Below are 19616 nucleotides of genomic sequence, written 5' to 3'. Positions count from 1 at the left end.
TACTGATAAAAATCTAACGGGCTACTAGTCGGGCTAACGTCGACTAATTGCGTGAGTAAAGCCGGCTTGTCATACATGTATAATGGAAATCACTCACGATAGTTTAAACGCTAAAATACATAAAAATCAGCACTCAGACTTTGAAAAAATGAGTAAGTAACGTTTTTATATACTTTAAGCAGCTGATACCTTTAAATTGGCCGTTGGCACAAGCTAGCCGATATCCATATGTTAAAAGTACGCACTAACAATACTCTATCCCGTACTCTCAGAAAAGAAGTAATTAATATCTGGTGGTCCTTTTTTATACACAGGAAATGCCTGACGCATACCCCTCCGTCAGGAGAAATGAAAAGCCTAGTAGGGTTTTCACCCACTAAAACCTGTGTTCGTCCCTCGACAGACTGGCGGTTGCGCAGGTATCACTTGGTAGTATTGCTATCGCACACGTCTGGTGGTCCTAGGATCTTGGACCATACAAGCTGTGCCGCACAGAATTTAATTTAATTCCATTTACCTCTACGATGGATAATATTATAGTAATTTTACAGCAACATCTCCGTTGCAAGAATAAATAAAGAATGTTTACAAAACAATATTTACCTTGTACTTGTATTTAAATCGCGGAAGATGTGCAGAGACTTAAAGAAATTACTTACATTATTTTTTATTAAGAAGAGTTTATTGGTAGTGCGCTCTACACGAATGCAGCTTATAATTAGACTAGCTGATGCCAGCGACGCGCGCACGAAACGCGTGGATTTAGGTTTTTAAAAATCCCGTGGGAACTCCCTGGTAGTGATTCTTCTTGAAATGTTCTGAATACTAATGAAACCCATATTGAATTGCACTAAGAAATTTATGGTGGTCGGTTGTTGGATTTGTAAGATGATATACTTAGTGGCGATAATTACTACGCGAACTTAAAACTAAAGCTACGAGGTTACTTTCGAAAATGTGTTTACAAAATTTCATTGACTTATTCATCATCATCATGATCAATCCATCGCCAGCTCACTACAGAGTACGGGTCTCCTCTCAGAGTGAGAAGGGTTTTGGCCATAGTCTACCACGCTGGCCATGTGCGGATTGGTAGGCTTCACACACCTTTGAGAACATTATGGAGAACTCTCAGGCATGCAGGTTTCCTCACAATGTTTTCCATACCCGTTAAAGCAAGTAATATTTAATTATTTAAAACGCACATAACTCCGAACAGTTAGAGGTGCGTGCCCGGGATCGGACCCCCGACCTCCGATTAGAAGGCGGACGTCCTAACCACTAGGCCATCAAAGCTTGCAAATGTTGCTTAATATTGAAATGAGAATGAAACTATAGTACGATTCAAACTTAAATGCGTCTGCGTGAAGTTAGCTATGCGATCTTGCGCATGGTACACTCGAGAACTAAATCACTTAACGGGACAAAGTTCAACTCGACTGTACAAACATACAAGACACGTATAGCGAGAGAGACGCATCAAGGAACTGGCGGGAATGTAGGAGCGAGACGTGCGCTGTTACCCTCCCCGCTACCTCCCCGAGCTCGGACACCCAAAATGTGTGTTCTGCGCAACGTCGTGCGCAAACTTCAGGGGCGCATTTACCTTTGAATCGTACTGTACGTTTGTGTGGGGCGAGGGACGGAGAGTCTCGTGTTAAACCTTTGTTGAATTATTAAAATGTAATGGTTTTGTCTGATTGTCGTTAATCCACACTGTGCAAATATCTTTCGGTGAAAGAATAAGACGGGAGCTATGATAGCCTAGTGTTTAAGACATCCGCCTGCTAATCGGAGGTGTGGGACTCGATCCCGATATAAATTCGGCATTTATAATATAAGAAAATAGTAATTAAGTATAAACGTAAAAAAAAAATTGTAACATTATATTATACCTAGTAGTTAATTTAGTTTTTTTAACATATTTATTAATTTTACAGTAGAACGTTTACCTACTGTTTACTTTTTAACCATACCTACAGACATACTGAATGGAATCTTTACCTACTTAAATTGTTATCCCCTTTGTAACTCTGATATCTGTACGGAATTTGCATGCAGTGTTTACTTTTAAATGATTTAACATAGTTGTGCATGATAGAAAAACCTATGTATTTATTATAGTTAGTAAGTTTTATGTTAAAATCGCTAGTAAACCATTCAATAAAAATAAAATAAAAAATAAAAATTTGACTCCAATTTTTTTATTACTTTATTATAAACTAGGATAAAAATAATGACGTAAACTGAAACAACTAATTAAATCGATCAAATAACAAAAAAGTTATGAGCAGAGATAACGATATAGAATTTGACGTCACACCCTACTAATGCCATAGTAGCTTTGTGCGGTTGCATACAAATTTTCGTTTTGCGAGAAAGGGATAGGAGACCCTCCCACTCCAAAATTAAAATGCCTGTAACTTTGCAAATCTTTGTTGGATTTTAATATTTTTTTCAGCGTACGTCATTATTTTTATCCTAGTTTACGGATTGATTTTTATTTCAAAATTCAAAATTCAAATAATTTATTCAATTTTTTTTTAATTGTTAGTAGTTAGATTTGTAAGATATAGTGGCGATAATAATTGTAACGCAAACTTAAAACTAAAGCTACGAGGGTTCCAAACGCGCCCAGGTCTGAGAAGAGTCCACAACAAACTCACTAAAAAATATTTTTAACATGAATGTCACGCTGTACGAAAGTGCATAATGACGTCACGATCCGTAAACGATTTTTTTTTTCAATTTTTAACATAAAAATATAGTAGGTAGGTAAGTAATTTCTGCGGGAAAATATTTTTTATCTTAAACAATTGAAAAATTGTGTCGTTTACGCCTTGTGACGTCATTAATCGCTTTCCGTACGTACGTACATTGTACGTGACGTTAATAATTAGTTATTTTAAAAATGAATGCCCATAAATGACTATTTGGACGGCGTATATTTTTTGTAAATATAAATTTTTTAGTGATAAGTTTTTCTGTATGTATATACATTTCTTTTATTTATTAGTAATAAAATTTAAAGTTATCATATGCAATTAGAAAAATTCAAAATGAATATAATTCATAAACTACCGCTATATAAAAAAGTTAGCTCATATTATTACTACAGTCCAAGACCCTATTAAAATCATGCTGATGATGATGATGATGACGTATATAGTTCTTAATTATAATAATAATATTGTATGCTTAAATTTTGCTAGCGCTTGCACTATAGGCATAATCATCACCATCATCAACAATCGATAGACGTGCACAGCTGGACATAGGTCTCTTGTAGGGACTTCCACACGCCACGGTCTTGCGCCGCCTGGATCCAGCGGCTCCCTGCGACTCGTCTGATGTCGTCCGTCCACTTAGTGGGGGGTCTTCCAACGCTGCGTCTTCCGGTGCGAGGTCGATATTCCAGCATCTTGGGACCCCAACGTCTATATTGGTTGTACGAACTATGTGCCCTGCCCATTGCCAGTTCATCTTCGCAACCCGTTGAGCTATGCCGGTTACTCTTACTTTGTCCTTCAATCACGTCGCAACGGAGCAAATGATCGACGTGATTTTTGCATGGGCATAGCTTAAGACGGAGAGCATGGATGCTGGAGAGTGACATAGGCTACTTTTTGTCCCGGAAAATTAAGGAGTTCCCAAGGGATTTTCAAAAACCTAAATCCACGCGGAACGACGTTTAGGCTGTGCGTTGATATATATGTCAGTCAGTCAGTCAGTCAGTCAGTCAGTCAGTCAGTTGACTGACTGACTGACTGACTGACTTTGGATTTTATATATATAGATTAATTATGTTATTTATGGTCCAAGATCCCAGTGCCAGGAGACGTTAATTATATTTTACTAGCAGATGCCCGCGACTTCGTACGCATGGATTTAGGTTTTAAAAATCGCTAACCCCTTTTTAAAAATCCCCTTAAAAATCTCTTTGATTTTCCGGGATAAAAATATCCCGGAAAATCAAAGAGTTCCCACTATGTCATTCTCCAGGTCTTTATCTATACCCATGCAAAAAATCACGTCAACCCGTTCCACCGTTGCGACGTGATTGAAAGACAAACCAACAAACAAACACACTTTCACATTTATAATAAGGGTACTGATTGAGAAATTTCTGTGGTACGGACTAGGTAAACTCTTTCCTTCGCTGTAGTTGGTTAACAAAATCTTTAATCAAGGAAGGAAACATAATACACCAGACAATAATTTTTATTATCCAAACATAAAAATCTTATAGTTACCCTAAAGCTACGGCCACACCTGCGCGACTTGAATGCACGATGTGAGAGAGTTTATTACGTGCATACCTATAGCCCGCGACAGGTCGAGATGGTAATCGGGGTGCGAGGCGGGGGGACGCCCCGCACACCCGCATGTTATCCGCACTCGCCCGCACCAGATTAGCGCGGGGGCTGTGCGGGTGTGCGGGGCGTCGCCTCCCCGATTGCCATTTCAACCTGTCGCGTAAATTAGGGGCTACTTTACGGGATTCAGATGACTGCCATATTCGAACTTTGTGCAATGCATTAAGGTTGAATATGACGTCATGTAATCGAAATGGTCCCCAAAAATTTTATTTTAGGAAGTATGTTTAGATCGTGGGACAAGGACAGCGCGCGTGATTTCGCTCACCGGCGCCTCCACTAGCAGCCACAGCAGCGCCCCCAGCGTGAAGGAGAGGAACACCGACGCGCAGAGCACTATCAACTGAAGCAAACAAGGAAATTGACGAGATGCCCAACATAACTGTGTAGAGGCATGCGGCATCTTCTCTCTCTCCGCTTACGCAGTGAGAAACAGGAAAAAAAAAGAAATATTGAGTAAGGTAAGTATTATAAAATAAAGGTTGATAGATGCATTTGACGATTCAAAAGTAAAAGTTTAATTGAATAAAAAATATTTCTATTCTAAATACATGAGTGAGTGAAACATGCATAGAATATGGATTAATTTAGTTTAAACAAGCTCACGTACTATGAGATAGTCGTTCATGACCAGCGGGGTGGTCTGCACTCCTGCCAAGCCTCGCTGGAACAGGCTGTGGAGGAGGAAGGCGCTGTACGACACGCGGCCGCCCCAGGCGAAGCCGCGCCATTCTGCTATACTACTGCATAAATCTGGAACAGAATACCATTTGGTTCCTATATGAGCAGTTTACCAGATTCTCAAGTTACAATTAGATACAATAAAAAGAACTGGAAGATGGGCTTGTACAGCGTGGCGTAGGCCAGTCGCAGCAGCGTGGGAGGAGTCCCTCCGTCGATGTAGAAGATGCCTCCAGAGAGGATGATGGCCACACCCAGCAGGACCATGTCGAACATGATCCAGTGGGACCACGAGGTACAAGATCCAATGAATAATGATCATACCAAGAGGAAACACGAAGTCGTTCAAAACGTCATCTCCTCATACTCCTTTTAGCTCGCTGTATTTCAGACAAGATTTTTAGTTCACCAGTTGGTTCACGTCCGATTCTCTGTTAGGAAGAGGGAAGACGGAAAAAGAAGAAGATTGCCAAATACTCACCCTCTATTTTGAACATACTGATGACAATGTACCCGAATATAAAGAGCTGGAAGATGGGCTTGTACAGCGCGGCGTAGGCGACTCGCAGCAGCGTGGGAGGAGTCACTCCGTCGATGTAGAAGATGCCGCCAGAGAGGATGACAACCACACTCACAGGGATGAAGGGGTACATGAGCAAACTGTATTTCTGAAAATTGACACTGTTAAGCTGTCGACTGAGTTGTATTTTTTTAAATTCAGATACAAGTTAGCCCTTGACTGCAATCTCACCTAAGGGTAAGTGATGATGAAGTCTAAGATGGAAGCAGGCTAACCTGGAAGGGGTAAAAAAAATAAAAAATGCCGTGTTAAGCTATACAAAGTCTCCGATAACCATGTCGGAGGATTTCCAGCGAAACATTAAAACCTAGAAGGGGTATTGCAGTTTTTATTAATCCCATGCCCTTTTGGTTTCTACACGGTAACCTCCCAGTGTGCCGGAGTGCTGCAGGTCCCTTTTGGATGCATCCAAGGGGAACAGGCCGGTGCACCCCGGTAACAAAAATGGATAATAATCTCTCTGCGGGAATACCTGTTGTTGGTACTCGGTGACTATGGCTAATGACCTGGCAGAGGGGGAGGTTTCTCCGCGTGTCTCTCCGACTAGCAGGGAGCACAGTGGACGAAGCAGGGGTATGGGACACGGACGAAGTGCGCGGGGTCTGCAGTTGTCGCCCGTTGTTGATCCCCGGGTCGGGAAGCGCATGCAATTCGTCGGTGCGCCTCGGACGTGCGGTGTGGGGACCTCGTAAGTGGGTCCCCGGTGGAGGGTCCGCCTCGGCGGATGTCGCTGGCTGGGTCGCGGTAGATTGCTTCGACGTTGCCGTGACCCAGTCACCAGGCGACGCGCAGGAGCGCCGCTGAGTTTTAGTGGGTATTTTGGTCGCCTCTCGGCCGGCGAGTCCCACATACCTTCCCTCCAGTTGGTTGGCTGGCTGGTTAGCTGACTGGCTTCCAAAACGCATTTCCCAGCGTTAAAAAAAGGGTGATGGTGATAGTATCAGATCAGTATCCTTAGACGTTAGATGTTGGGGCTCCAAGGTGCTGGAATGGCGACCTCGCACCGGAAGACGCAGTATTGGAAGACTCGCCTCTAGTTGGACGGACGAGTCGCAGAGTCACTGGATTCTGGCGGCGCAAGACCGTGGAAGTCCCTACAAGAGACCTATGTCCACCAGTGGACGTCTATCGGTTGATGATGATGATGCCGATGCTGATGATGAGTACCCTTCAGGTATCGGTATGTTAACCTTATATTTAGAGAAGTCCTTCCCGTTGGTCTGCCACCAGTAGACCAGCAGTCCTCCGGCCAGCCCCAGCGTGTACACTGAGAGGTTGGTATGGCCGCGGATGTACACCAGTCTGTACGTGTCGTCATTCTTGTACATACTGCGGTACGATCTGAAACACACAATGATCCTTATACAACGTTAGTTTTAGTATACACAACACCTGAAACTAGTTTGTTCAGAATCAGTAACAGAACCGTACCCGTAGTACAAGATTTTACGTCTCACCAAACCAAACCAAATTCGAGAGTCGAAATACTTCCGCGTTACAGTAAACTGGATCTTAAGTGCCTTGTTTTAAAGCTCAAGTTTGTCTACACTTCTACAGCCAGCGCTCCAAGCGGAAACATTGCAAAATTAAAATCCGTGGCATTGAATATTTGACTTCAATTCAAGGCTGTTTAGGTCCATTTTACTGTAACGCGGAAGTATTTCGACTCTCGAATTTGGTTTGGTTTGGTGAGACGTAAAATCTTGTACTACGGGTACTGATTGCTATCATTTTTACTACAGGTTATATTTTGACCAAAAAATACTTTAAAATCCTACAAGTTTGAACACCTAGTTGAATGACCGCATTTGATTCGAGTAGTGAAATCGGGAGCGCGCACGATCGACGCCAGCCGTCCCGTTCGCTCACAGCCGCTTGCTTGGGGTGACCATGTTTTTTGAGGACAACGGCTCAACACAACAAGCTTATAACTTCGTAAGTTTTCATTAAATATTTTTGAAATTTTGTATACTTTATTCTTTATGTAAAAATATTCGACACGTGTTTCGGTTTTTGTGTATACTAAAACTAACGACTTCATCCATGTGGACTTCACAAATTTCAAACCCCTTTTTTACGCCCCTAGGGGTTGCATTTTTAAAAACCCTTTCTTAACTTAACCTCATAGCTATCATGCATGTTAAATTTCAGCCCGATCCGTTCAGTAATTAGAGCTGTGCGTTGATGGAAAAAAAAATGTAGTATGGATTATGTATAATCATACTCAGGGGACTGTATGACTACAGCATCCAGGTCTTGGATGTAAGTGTGTCCCGCGGTGATGGCGAGTGACGCCAGGAACATTAGTGTGAGCACCGCTGCCCTGTGCTGGGGCTTCTTCACCAGCACCAGGACCACCAGGGCCAAGATGAAGAGCTGAGTGTCTGCTGCGAGGTACCTGGAATATACATTTACAAATAATTTTAGCGTCGCTGCTAGCTGGGAGCGTCGGGCGCGATCCCAGGAGACGCGGGTTCGATTCCTGCCGGTTCGCAATTTTTGATGTGTATTTAAAATTATTTAGAAACTAGCTTATGCTCGCGACTTCGTTCGCGTGGACTACAAAATTTCAAAACCCTATTTCACCCCCTTAGGAGTTGAATTTTCAAAAATCCTTTCTTAGCGGATGTCATAATAGCTATCTGCATGCCAAATTTCAGCCCGATCCGTCCAGTAGTTTGAGCTGTGCGTTGATAGATCAGTCAGTCAGTCAGTCAGTCAGTCAGTCAGTCAGTCAGTCAGTCACCTTTCCCTTTTATATATATAGATTTCCTTCAAGTGTAGGTAAAACACTATAAAAATTATAAAATATACATTTACATTTTTAAACAGAAAGAAGTTCTCAATTTGGTGGTTCCAGTACTGGCGGCAGTACTATAGTTGGAGTCGCTGGTTACCACCAGGTCCCACAGGGAACCTCTGCCAACGTGATGCATCCATGTACTGATCGTGGCCAAGATGTTAAGGGACACTCACAATCCTTGCGGGAAGCAAAGGTCTTGCTGGTAGATGTAGTTGTTGAAGTAGAAGATATTTGTCCACCAGTACTGGCGGCAGTAGTTGGACTCGCTGGTCACCACCAGGTCCAACTGGGGGCCACTGCCGACGTGACGCCCTCGCATCCATGTACTGATCGTGGCCAAGATGTTAAGGGACACTCACAATCCCTGTGGGAAGCAAAGGCTTGCTGGTAGATGTAGTTGTTGAAGTAGAAGATATTTGCCCACCAGTACTGGCGGCAGTAGTTGGACTCGCTGGTCACCACCAGGTCCAACTGGGGGCCACTGCCGACGTGACGCCCTCGCATCCATGTACTGATCGTGGCCAAGATGTTAAGGGACACTCACAATCCCTGTGGGAAGCAAAGGTCTTGCTGGTAGATGTAGTTGTTGAAGTAGAAGATATTTGCCGACCAGTACTGGCGGCAGTAGTTGGACTCGCTGGTCACCACCAGGTCCAACTGGGGGCCACTGCCGACGTGACGCCCTCGCATCCATGTACTGATCGTGGCCAAGATGTTAAGGGACACTCACAATCCCTGTGGGAAGCAAAGGTCTTGCTGGTAGATGTAGTTGTTGAAGTAGAAGATATTTGCCGACCAGTACTGGCGGCAGTAGTTGGACTCGCTGGTCACCACCAGGTCCAACTGGGGGCCACTGCCGACGTGACGCCCTCGCATCCATGTACTGATCGTGGCCAACATGTAGAGGGTCACTTACCAGCCCTGGGGGAAGCAAAGGTCTTGCTGGTAGATGTAGTTGTTGAAGTAGAAGATATTTGCCCACCAGTACTGGCGGCAGTAGTTGGACTCGCTGGTCACCACCAGGTCCAACTGGGGGCCACTGCCGACGTGACGCCCTCGCATCCATGTACTGATCGTGGCCAACATGTAGAGGGTCACTTACCAGCCCTGGGGGAAGCAAAGGTCTTGCTGGTAGATGTAGTTGTTGAAGTAGAAGATATTTGCCCACCAGTACTGGCGGCAGTAGTTGGACTCGCTGGTCACCACCAGGTCCAACTGGGGGCCACTGGCGACGTGACGCATCCATGTACTGATCGTGGCCAACATGTTGAGGGTCACTTACCAGCCCTGGGGGAAGCAAAGGTCTTGCTGGTAGATGTAGTTGTTGAAGTAGAAGATATTTGCCGACCAGTACTGGCGGCAGTAGTTGGACTCGCTGGTCACCACCAGGTCCAACTGGGGGCCACTGCCGACGTGACGCCCTCGCATCCATGTACTGATCGTGGCCAACATGTAGAGGGTCACTTACCAGCCCTGGGGGAAGCAAAGGTCTTGCTGGTAGATGTAGTTGTTGAAGTAGAAGATATTTGCCCACCAGTACTGGCGGCAGTAGTTGGACTCGCTGGTCACCACCAGGTCCAACTGGGGGCCACTGCCGACGTGACGCATCCATGTACTGATCGTGGCCAACATGTTGAGGGTCACTTACCAGCCCTGGGGGAAGCAAAGGTCTTGCTGGTAGATGTAGTTGTTGAAGTAGAAGATATTTGCCCACCAGTACTGGCGGCAGTAGTTGGACTCGCTGGTCACCACCAGGTCCAACTGGGGGCCACTGCCGACGTGACGCCCTCGCATCCATGTACTGATCGTGGCCAACATGTAGAGGGTCACTTACCAGCCCTGGGGGAAGCAAAGGTCTTGCTGGTAGATGTAGTTGTTGAAGTAGAAGATATTTGCCCACCAGTACTGGCGGCAGTAGTTGGACTCGCTGGTCACCACCAGGTCCAACTGGGGGCCACTGCCGACGTGACGCCCTCGCATCCATGTACTGATCGTGGCCAACATGTAGAGGGTCACTTACCAGCCCTGGGGGAAGCAAAGGTCTTGCTGGTAGATGTAGTTGTTGAAGTAGAAGATATTTGCCCACCAGTACTGGCGGCAGTAGTTGGACTCGCTGGTCACCACCAGGTCCAACTGGGGGCCACTGGCGACGTGACGCATCCATGTACTGATCGTGGCCAACATGTTGAGGGTCACTTACCAGCCCTGGGGGAAGCAAAGGTCTTGCTGGTAGATGTAGTTGTTGAAGTAGAAGATATTTGCCCACCAGTACTGGCGGCAGTAGTTGGACTCGCTGGTCACCACCAGGTCCAACTGGGGGCCACTGCCGACGTGACGCATCCATGTACTGATCGTGGCCAACATGTTGAGGGTCACTTACCAGCCCTGGGGGAAGCAAAGGTCTTGCTGGTAGATGTAGTTGTTGAAGTAGAAGATATTTGCCCACCAGTACTGGCGGCAGTAGTTGGACTCGCTGGTCACCACCAGGTCCAACTGGGGGCCTCTGCCGACGTGACGCATCCATGTACTGATCGTGGCCAACATGTTGAGGGTCACTTACCAGCCCTGGGGGAAGCAAAGGTCTTGCTGGTAGATGTAGTTGTTGAAGTAGAAGATATTTGCCCACCAGTACTGGCGGCAGTAGTTGGACTCGCTGGTCACCACCAGGTCCAACTGGGGGCCACTGCCGACGTGACGCATCCATGTACTGATCGTGGCCAACATGTTGAGGGTCACTTACCAGCCCTGGGGGAAGCAAAGGTCTTGCTGGTAGATGTAGTTGTTGAAGTAGAAGATATTTGCCCACCAGTACTGGCGGCAGTAGTTGGACTCGCTGGTCACCACCAGGTCCAACTGGGGGCCTCTGCCGACGTGACGCATCCATGTACTGATCGTGGCCAACATGTTGAGGGTCGCTTACCAGCCCTGGGGGAAGCAAAGGTCTTGCTGGTAGATGTAGTTGTTGAAGTAGAAGATATTTGCCCACCAGTACTGGCGGCAGTAGTTGGACTCGCTGGTCACCACCAGGTCCCACTGGGGGCCACTGCCGACGTGACGCATCCATGTACTGATCGTCGCTAGGATGAGGGCATAGGGCGGAGTCAACCTGAAATGAAAGGTTTGATCAGTTGAGTTCGAGAAAATAGGTTAGGTTGATTGGTTTGTCTGTCTGTCTTCTAGCTTTTCACGGCCCATCTGTTCAACCGATTTTGACAAAATTCGGTACAGAGATAGCGTGCATCCCGGGGAAGGACATAGGTTACTTTTGATCCCGAAAAATCAAAGAGTTCCTACAGGATTTTTAAAAATCTAAATCCACACAGACGAAGTCATCTATTACCTAAGTTATTTAAAAAAAAAACTGTTTAAAATACCTGATCCACCTCAACAGGATTCCCTTGGGTATCTGCTTCCAGGTGATGTCTCTCTTCTCGGCCTGTATCTGCAGGTTGTACGAGAGGAGGAAGCTGGACATGATGAAAAAGGTGTGCGTGACTAGGCTCCCGTTGTACAGGATTTGTTTTGACAGGTCGTCGTAAGTCTGAAATCAAGAGTCCACTCGGTGACTATTTAGTCACAAAACTTTAGTTACCCCAGTTGTTAGTGATTTCTAGCCCCCAAGGGGGGAGAGCGAGCATGAGGGACACGGAAGAGACAAAATAATTTGTAGGGAGTTAAGAAGGCGCCCCGGGAAAACGCCAAGAGCAAGTACCGAACGGGCACCCTCCTGCGATTCGGCCCATATAACCGAGAGGTTGGAGGGCCATGGGAGGTGGAGGGTTGGCAAGTTACCCCAGTTTACTTATCTAAAAGAGTAAGAAGCAGTGATAGCCTAGTAGTTAAGGCGTCCCGTCAATCTCATATTCGGGAAGTCGGGTGTTCGTCCAGCTGCGCGATTGCGGTAGAATGACAGCTACAATGTCACGATCGCAATCACCTGTGATTGACGCTCGCTCACTATTGGTCGCGACTGTCAACCGCGTCCTATAGTTCGTTTCCGCCTTATTCAAGTAGGTACCTGTTCGACGTAATGTGGGTTAGCGACGTAAGCGCACGACAAGAGCAGTGCGCAGTGGGAGAATATTACGCACACTATCGTCATTGTTCTGAAACATACGAAATTAATTACAATCCTGTATGCCTTTGCTTAGCTGTGATAGCCTAGTGTTTTGGACGTCCGCCTTCTAATCGGAGGTCGGGGGTTCGATCCCGGGCACGCACCTCCAAATTTTCGAAGTTATGTGCGTTTTAAGTAATTAAATATCACTTGCTTTAACGGCGAAGGAAAACATCGTGAGGAAACCTGCATGCCTGAGAGTTCTCCACAAAGTTCTCAAAGGTGTGTGAAGCCTACCAATCCGCACATGGCCAGTGTGGTAGACAATGGCCAAAACCTTTCTCACTCTGAGAGGAGACCGGTGCTCTGCAGTGAGCCGGCGATGGGTTGATCATGATGATGATGATGCCTTTGCTTAATGTAAGCGGTGATAGACTAGTGGCAACGTCCACGACGGCGAAGGAAGACATCGTGAGGAGACCTGCATGCCTGAGAGTTCTCCATAATGTTCTCAAAGGTGGGTGAAGTCTGCCAATCTGTACTTGGCCAACGTAGCGATGATCTATGGCTTAACTCTTCTCTCTGTATTCATCATCTGTGTGTCATGATTTTTGACCTCATTCCGCCCTCCTTCTTCTACAACCGCACCGCGCGCCACCGTAAGCAATTTCACCCTCACCACCTGGGTGTCTGGTGCACTTCGACCATCCGTTGGGCCAGATCCTTTTTCCATGCACATGCAAACTATGAAATCAACTCCAATTAGTGGTGTTCCCATTAGATTACAACATGGGGTTATTCAAGGGGCAGACCAACAAATTCCTAAAATGCCAGCAACGCATCAGCAGTTCCTCTGGTGCTGCAAATGTTCATGAGCGGCGGTAATCACTTAACATCAGGTGACCCGACTGCTCGTTTGCTCGCTAACCCTATAAAAAAATAATGTGAGGAGACCAGTGCTCGCCTAGTGAGCCGACGATTGTTGATGATGGGGAAGCTAGTCGTTTCTTGCTTAGTTCCTACCTTAACCCGTTGAATATCTTCAGTCTTTCCATCCTGGAATCCGGTCCGATGCCACCAGGGGCGGTCAGCCTTGACCAGTTGCGCCTTAACGAAAATGCTAGCAAATATGGGTTTCCTGAAGAATACAAAATATCTGTTTTAGCTGAAATCCAAAAATACATACATATTTTGATATTAGATACTAGCTTATACTCGCGACTTTGTCCGCGTGGACTACATAAATTTCAACTCCCTATTTTACTCCCTTAGGGTCCCCGCAGACCACAAACATTTTACCCCAACTTATTTAAATCTCTTAAGGGTGGATTTTTCAAAAATCCTTTTGTTCTATCCATCTCTTGGTAGGTTCCCTCGTAATGTTGTCCATTAAAGCAGATATTTCATTGTTTAAAACACAAACAACTCCAAAAGTTATAAGTCCGAACTCCGAATCCTGGACTCTGAGTAGGAGTCCATCTTTCATCATTAGGTTATCACCGCTCTTTACTAATAAGGTACTTAAACTCAAAGAAATCTTTTGACCCGTGCTCATGTTTATGGCTTTATTTTAAGTATTCACAATTATTAATAGAGCCATAATAAATCATAAGAAAAATTACAATTTTTATTACCTGTTTTACTGTCTTTTTCACATAAGATGATGTCGTAAAAGCTTCCGATAATGTTAATCATGATAATAAAAACATATACACCTACTACCACGAAGTCACTTGTATCTAAAATAGTTTCATCATCAGCCTTTTTACAATACATTATTTCTGATAAGCTTGCTTCTAGCTTATGACTCTTCCATAAGCTTGCATTGAGACACTCTCCAAGGACGTCTTCGAGGTCCCTTGTTTTATTCAATTCATAAAAGTAATCCTTACAAGTTATTGAGACGCAGGTGCCTCTGTGTATTTTTGAATGGTTGAAATGTTTTCTTTTGTATGATGAATATTCCTGTAAAAGATACTTATTCTTTACAAAGTAGATATAAACTTTTGTTTTTTATTAATGTAGTATAGTACATACACAGACATAAAAAAAGCCGGCAACGCATCGGCGGCTCCTCTGGTGCTGCAAATGTTCATGGGCGGCGGTAATCACTTAACATCAGGTGACCCGCCTGCTCGCTTGCTCGCTATATCTATTAAAAAAAAAAAAAAAACATACACTTTGCATTTATAATAAAACTAGTATGGATGTAGTGTATTAAATCATTGTACTTGTAATCTTAATTACAAGTACAGATTTAATAACGTTAGAGCCGTTTCATCGAATCAGTTCTACTCGATCTGGCTGTACCTATTAATTTTTTTTAAAGAAGACTAATATTCCCCTTTCCTCTACCAACTAACCGTCAGGCTTGTACTAGGAGTAGGTACGACTAGGTAGGTAGGTAGGTAGGTAAAACTATTATACCTAAAAATAAACATAAATCTGTTTTAGAATGTACAAGTGAAGCCCTTTCATATGATACCCCACTTACCCTAAACCCTAAAAAAACTCACCCGTATAAAATGCATGAGGTCAGAATGCCCCCTGGATGAGAGGTCGTAGTCCGCTACGCAATACGTGCCCCCTGGCTCCAGCATGCATTCTGCGAAGTCGTCCAACGCGAACAGTGCTGGCATCCGGTGGTACTCAGTTGCTGTAACAGTTGATGTAAATTCAGATCTGTAGGGCTAACATGTGCCGCATGAGATATCTCGCGACGAGAGAGAGACATTTATTATTGTTGATGTTGACTGTTTTCTCGTTTACACTAACATGGTCGGCATGAGAGACAAATTTCTCGTCGAAGACTTGACTTGTTAGCTTCGGTAGACATAGAGAGTGTCAGGTGTGGCAACACCAGTCTTTGGCATGTCCGGTTCCGGCAGCCATTGCAGATAGAATGGTAATGGAGTCGTGGTGTGTTAACTTGTACTATTAACTAATATTATGTGAAACTACAATAAATATAATTCAACAGTTAAAGTGATTTTAATCTATATATATTCATAAAAGGAAAAGGTGACTGACTGACTGACTGACTGACTGATCTATCAACGCACAGCTCAAACTACTACACGGATCGCGCTGAAATTCGGCATGCAGATAGCTATTATGACGTAGGCATCCGCTAAGAAAGGATTTTTGAAAATTAAACTCCTAAGGGGGTGAAATAGGGTTTTGAAATTTTGTAGTCCACGCGGACGAAGTCGCGAGCATAAGCTAGTATATACATAAAAGGAAAAGGTGACTGACTGACTGACTGACTGATCTATCAACGCACAGCTCAAACTACTAGACGGATCGCGCTGAAATTCGGCATGCAGATAGCTATTATGACGTAGGCGTCCGCTAAGAAAGGATTTTTCAAAATTCAACCCCTAAAGGGGTAAAATAGGGGTTTGAAGTTTGTATGAAAGTCTGTCAGTTTTGAAGTTAGAATCGCGAAATTTGTAGTTAATATTTTTGAAATTAGCAGTATGACATATTTTATTAAGCCCATGTTAAAATCTCATTGTTAAAGATCAACCCTAAGGGTGTAAACTAGGGGTTTAAAATTTGTTTAGGTACTCCACGCGGACGAAGTCGCGGGCATAAGCTAGTTGCAATATATGACAGAGAGATAAGACGACAAAATGGGTAGACAAAATTTTCTCGTAGGCCGCATGTTAGCCCTACAAGAATAGAAATGGTACAAGTTGTATGTAATTTAAAAAATTAAAAAACATTCTGCCGCTTGCGTTTGTCACGCGTTACGTCTGTTGAGACCTTAAAGTTCATATAGACTAGATGTAACAGTAATTAGTGCAACTAGATGGAGTTAAATACTGTAATTTGAACGAGTACAACATAGAAACTAGGTACTTAGGTACCTCAAGAGGGAACAATTATGCAATTGTGCTTAATTATTATACTTCAGTGTAATTATCTAAGGTATAAAACGTCATACTGATAAGTTAAAGCACGTGCATTTTTGGCCTATACCCTGTTCAGGGAGACGAGCTAATAAGGAAGTAAGAAACCTCACGCCATTGGTTGCAGTTTTTTTTTTAATTCAGATACAAGTTAGCCCTTGACTGCAATCTCACCTGATGGTAAGTGATGATGCAGTCTAAGATGATAGCGGGCTAACCTGGAAGGGGTATGGCAGTTTTTACTAAACCCATACCCCTATGGTTTCTACACGGCATCGTACCGAAACGCTAAATCGCTTGGCGGCATGCCTTTGCTGGTAGGGTAGTAACTGACCTCCTCCCTGACGCAGTCGTGAGCGCTGTGGTCTTATTAGTGAGAGTCCCAGGTTCGATTCCTGGCAGGGGTTTGGAATTTTATAATTTCTAAATTACTGGTCTGGTCTGGTGGGAGGCTTCGGCCGTGGCTAGTTACCACCCTACCGGCAAAGCCGTGCCGCCAAGCGATTTAGCGTTCCGGTACGATGCCGTGTAGAAACCAAAGGGGTACGGGTTTAATAAAAACTGCCATAGCCCTTCCAGGTTAGCCCGCTATCATCTTAGACTGCATCATCACTTACCATCAGGTGAGATTGCAGTCAAGGGCTAACTTGTATCTGAATTAAAAAAAAAAACTAGCCACGGCCAAAGCCTCCCACCAGACCAGACCAGACATTTAGAAATTATAAAATTCCAAACCCTGTTTATTTAGGGTTTTAAAAACCTAAATCCACGCGGACGCAGTGGCAGCTAGTCAAGCGATCGTATTTGCCTACTTATTTGTATCCTAAAGGCATTTAGCGAATGTGTTTTAGATGTGTTTGTAATGTCGTTTCCTCAACAGACACACTTGAACCCTAGTTCAATGTCGCGCCATTCCACTGGCCACTGCAGGAGTTACGACTAAATTTTCCGACTGCGAAAAATAGTATAGGTACATTTTATTGCCTTTTTTGCGCACTATAGCTACCTACCTACAGAGATACCAGTGACGCACTGTACCAGAAAAAAGGACAGCATAAAATGAGCCGTAATTTAAAAAGTACCTATTAAAATACGACTGCTATGCCAAAAAATGAGCCAAAAAGTTAAAATTTTCACATGTCAATCGAAAAGTCCGCCCCTGGTTGCCCCCTTTTCTTGAAATATTACAGATCAGTATTATAGATTATTATTGTACTAGCAGTTGCCTGCGACTTCGTCCGCGTAAAATTTCTGGTTTCTCATGAGATTAGAAAATTCCCCGCTGCAAAAGGCCTTACTTACCTACTCATATCTCTAACTTCAAAAACAAGGACGTACCTACCCTCCAAATTTCAAGTTAAAATAACAATAATTAAAACTTTCACATTCAAACTCTCATCCCCTATTTTAACACCCTTAAGGGGGGGTTTCTAAAATGAATTATACAGGTTTTTATTATTTAAAGCTGATAACCTATATTAAGATTTTCACGTCTCTAACTTCAAAAACATAAGACTTTCATATAACATTTCACCCCCTTAGGGGGGGATGTTCTCAAAACCGTTTCTTAGCTGACACCTACATCCTAGAAGGAACCTACCTTCCAAATTCCAAGTTTGTAGGCTTTATAGTTCCTGAGATTTCGTGATTAGTCAGTGGGTGAGTGGTATTTCTCTTTTATATACGAAGTATTTAAAACTATATATTATATATATTATATACTATATTAAATACTAGTATTTAAGAAGATTATTATATTATTATAGCCCCTGAGCCAAAAGTAGGTATCCATCAGGCTTTTTATTTCTATTGCAGGATAGGGTTGCGCTTGACGACAATCATGCTTTAAATAACGCAATGATGAGTCTAAGTCTAGAAATTACCCATTCACTCTTGCCTGGCTATGTTGTGGGCTCTCGTAAGTGTTTTCAAGTTCGCGTAAAAATTACCACCACTATATCATCATCTAACAAATGGAACAATCGACTTTCAAAAAGTGTAATTTATTACCTACCTATTTTGAATAAACCATTTGATTTGATTTGATTTGGTAAAGTTTGTAAGTTTGTTTGTAGGGGGTAATCTCTGACACTAATGAACCGATTTTGAAAATTCTTTCATCAGTAGAAAGTAGGTAACATTATTTCTAAGTGGCATAGGTTTTTATTTTAAAAAAATAGACATCCCTACGAAAATTGCCTACGAATATTGTAATTCGCTACGCGTGCGTGTAAACAAAACGTACTCACCATTTATCCTATAAATTACAGCCGCACTTTGTTCCACCAAAAACAACGAAAGTATTGCTAAAAGCATCATCTTTACTTTTTAATAAAATAAATATAACTTTTTTAATAGTTTTTTTTTTCAATTATTAAAAAAAATATATAAATTAGGCCCATCACACACGTCCTAGCAAGTGACGCGAGCGGTACAAATGCTGTAATATTATGATCGTAGCGTGCAGATGCCGATATAGGCTATTATCCTTATTATTGTCAACTTAACAGACCTTCTATGTTAGTAATAAAATTGTAGAAAGGTTATGTCTTTACGTTGATTCAACTACTTAAGGCGAAATGCGTCCCAAATGCGGTGTTGAGACTAGAGACACATTTCGGATGTTCAAAGAATCATTGCAAATTTGTTCATTTTTTAATTTTAGGACGGATCAGGCTGAAATTTGGCATGCAGATAGCTATTATGACGTAGGCATCCGCTAAGAAAGGATTTTTAAAAATTCAACCCCTAAGGGGGTGAAATAGGGGTTTGATGTGTAGTCTACGCGTACGAAGTCGCGAGCATAAGCTAGTCAATACTATAGTTCAGGTCGAGATGGCAGCCCCCGTGCTAACCCGGTGCAGGATAGCGCGGGTGACGTGCGGGTGTGCGAGCGTCCCCTCGCCCTCATATCACGATTGCCATCTCGACCTGTCGCGTACCTACTTATAGTTATGAGGCGAAAAACAATCCGCGGAAATCCCGTCCTAGAAGCTGAGTAGTTACCTTCATTTATATGTATTGACTGGCTTATTCCCGCGACTTCATCCGCGTGGACTACACACATATTATATATTTTTAATAATTTATTATTATTTATGAGGTAAAAAGTATAGACCGATATTGTTCGGGTTTTACACTCATTTTCTTAGTTTATAGATTTTACAGATGTCAACCCTACTTATAATATAGCGACTTCATCCGC

At 43.5% G+C, this 19616-nt stretch overlaps 1 protein-coding gene across 1 annotated transcript; it reads right to left on the bottom strand.

Moving 5' to 3' along the window:
- Nucleotides 1-4205: 4205 nt before the first annotated feature.
- LOC117992039 (nose resistant to fluoxetine protein 6-like) lies at nt 4206-18860 on the bottom strand. The gene is made up of 12 exons (XM_034979689.2): nt 18661-18860; nt 15014-15153; nt 14132-14462; nt 13521-13635; nt 12459-12546; nt 11815-11981; nt 11361-11546; nt 7862-8035; nt 6828-6978; nt 5539-5725; nt 4987-5129; nt 4206-4719 (listed from the first exon to the last, which is right to left on the bottom strand). The coding sequence occupies exons 1-12, from the start codon at nt 18728-18730 to the stop codon at nt 4591-4593; spliced, it is 1881 nt and encodes a 626-aa protein (XP_034835580.1). The 5' UTR covers nt 18731-18860; the 3' UTR covers nt 4206-4590.
- Nucleotides 18861-19616: the final 756 nt, after the last annotated feature.

The sequence above is a fragment of the Maniola hyperantus genome, chromosome 20, assembly GCF_902806685.2.
Source record: "Maniola hyperantus chromosome 20, iAphHyp1.2, whole genome shotgun sequence".
Lineage (NCBI taxonomy): Eukaryota > Metazoa > Arthropoda > Insecta > Lepidoptera > Nymphalidae > Maniola > Maniola hyperantus.
This window is presented reverse-complemented; position numbering and strand designations above follow the sequence as displayed.

Bases quoted from the DNA above. Each gene is read 5' to 3' on its own strand.
- LOC117992039 (XM_034979689.2), bottom strand. From the start codon at position 18,730: ATGATGCTTTTAGCAATACTTTCGTTGTTTTTGGTGGAACAAAGTGCG. The intron at 11,547-11,814 runs GTATTTTAAACA...CTTTCATTTCAG, and splicing joins ATCCTGTTGAGGTGGATCAG to GTTGACTCCGCCCTATGCCC. The intron at 5,130-5,538 runs GTGAGTATTTGG...ATTCTGTTCCAG, and splicing joins CAGTATGTTCAAAATAGAGG to ATTTATGCAGTAGTATAGCA.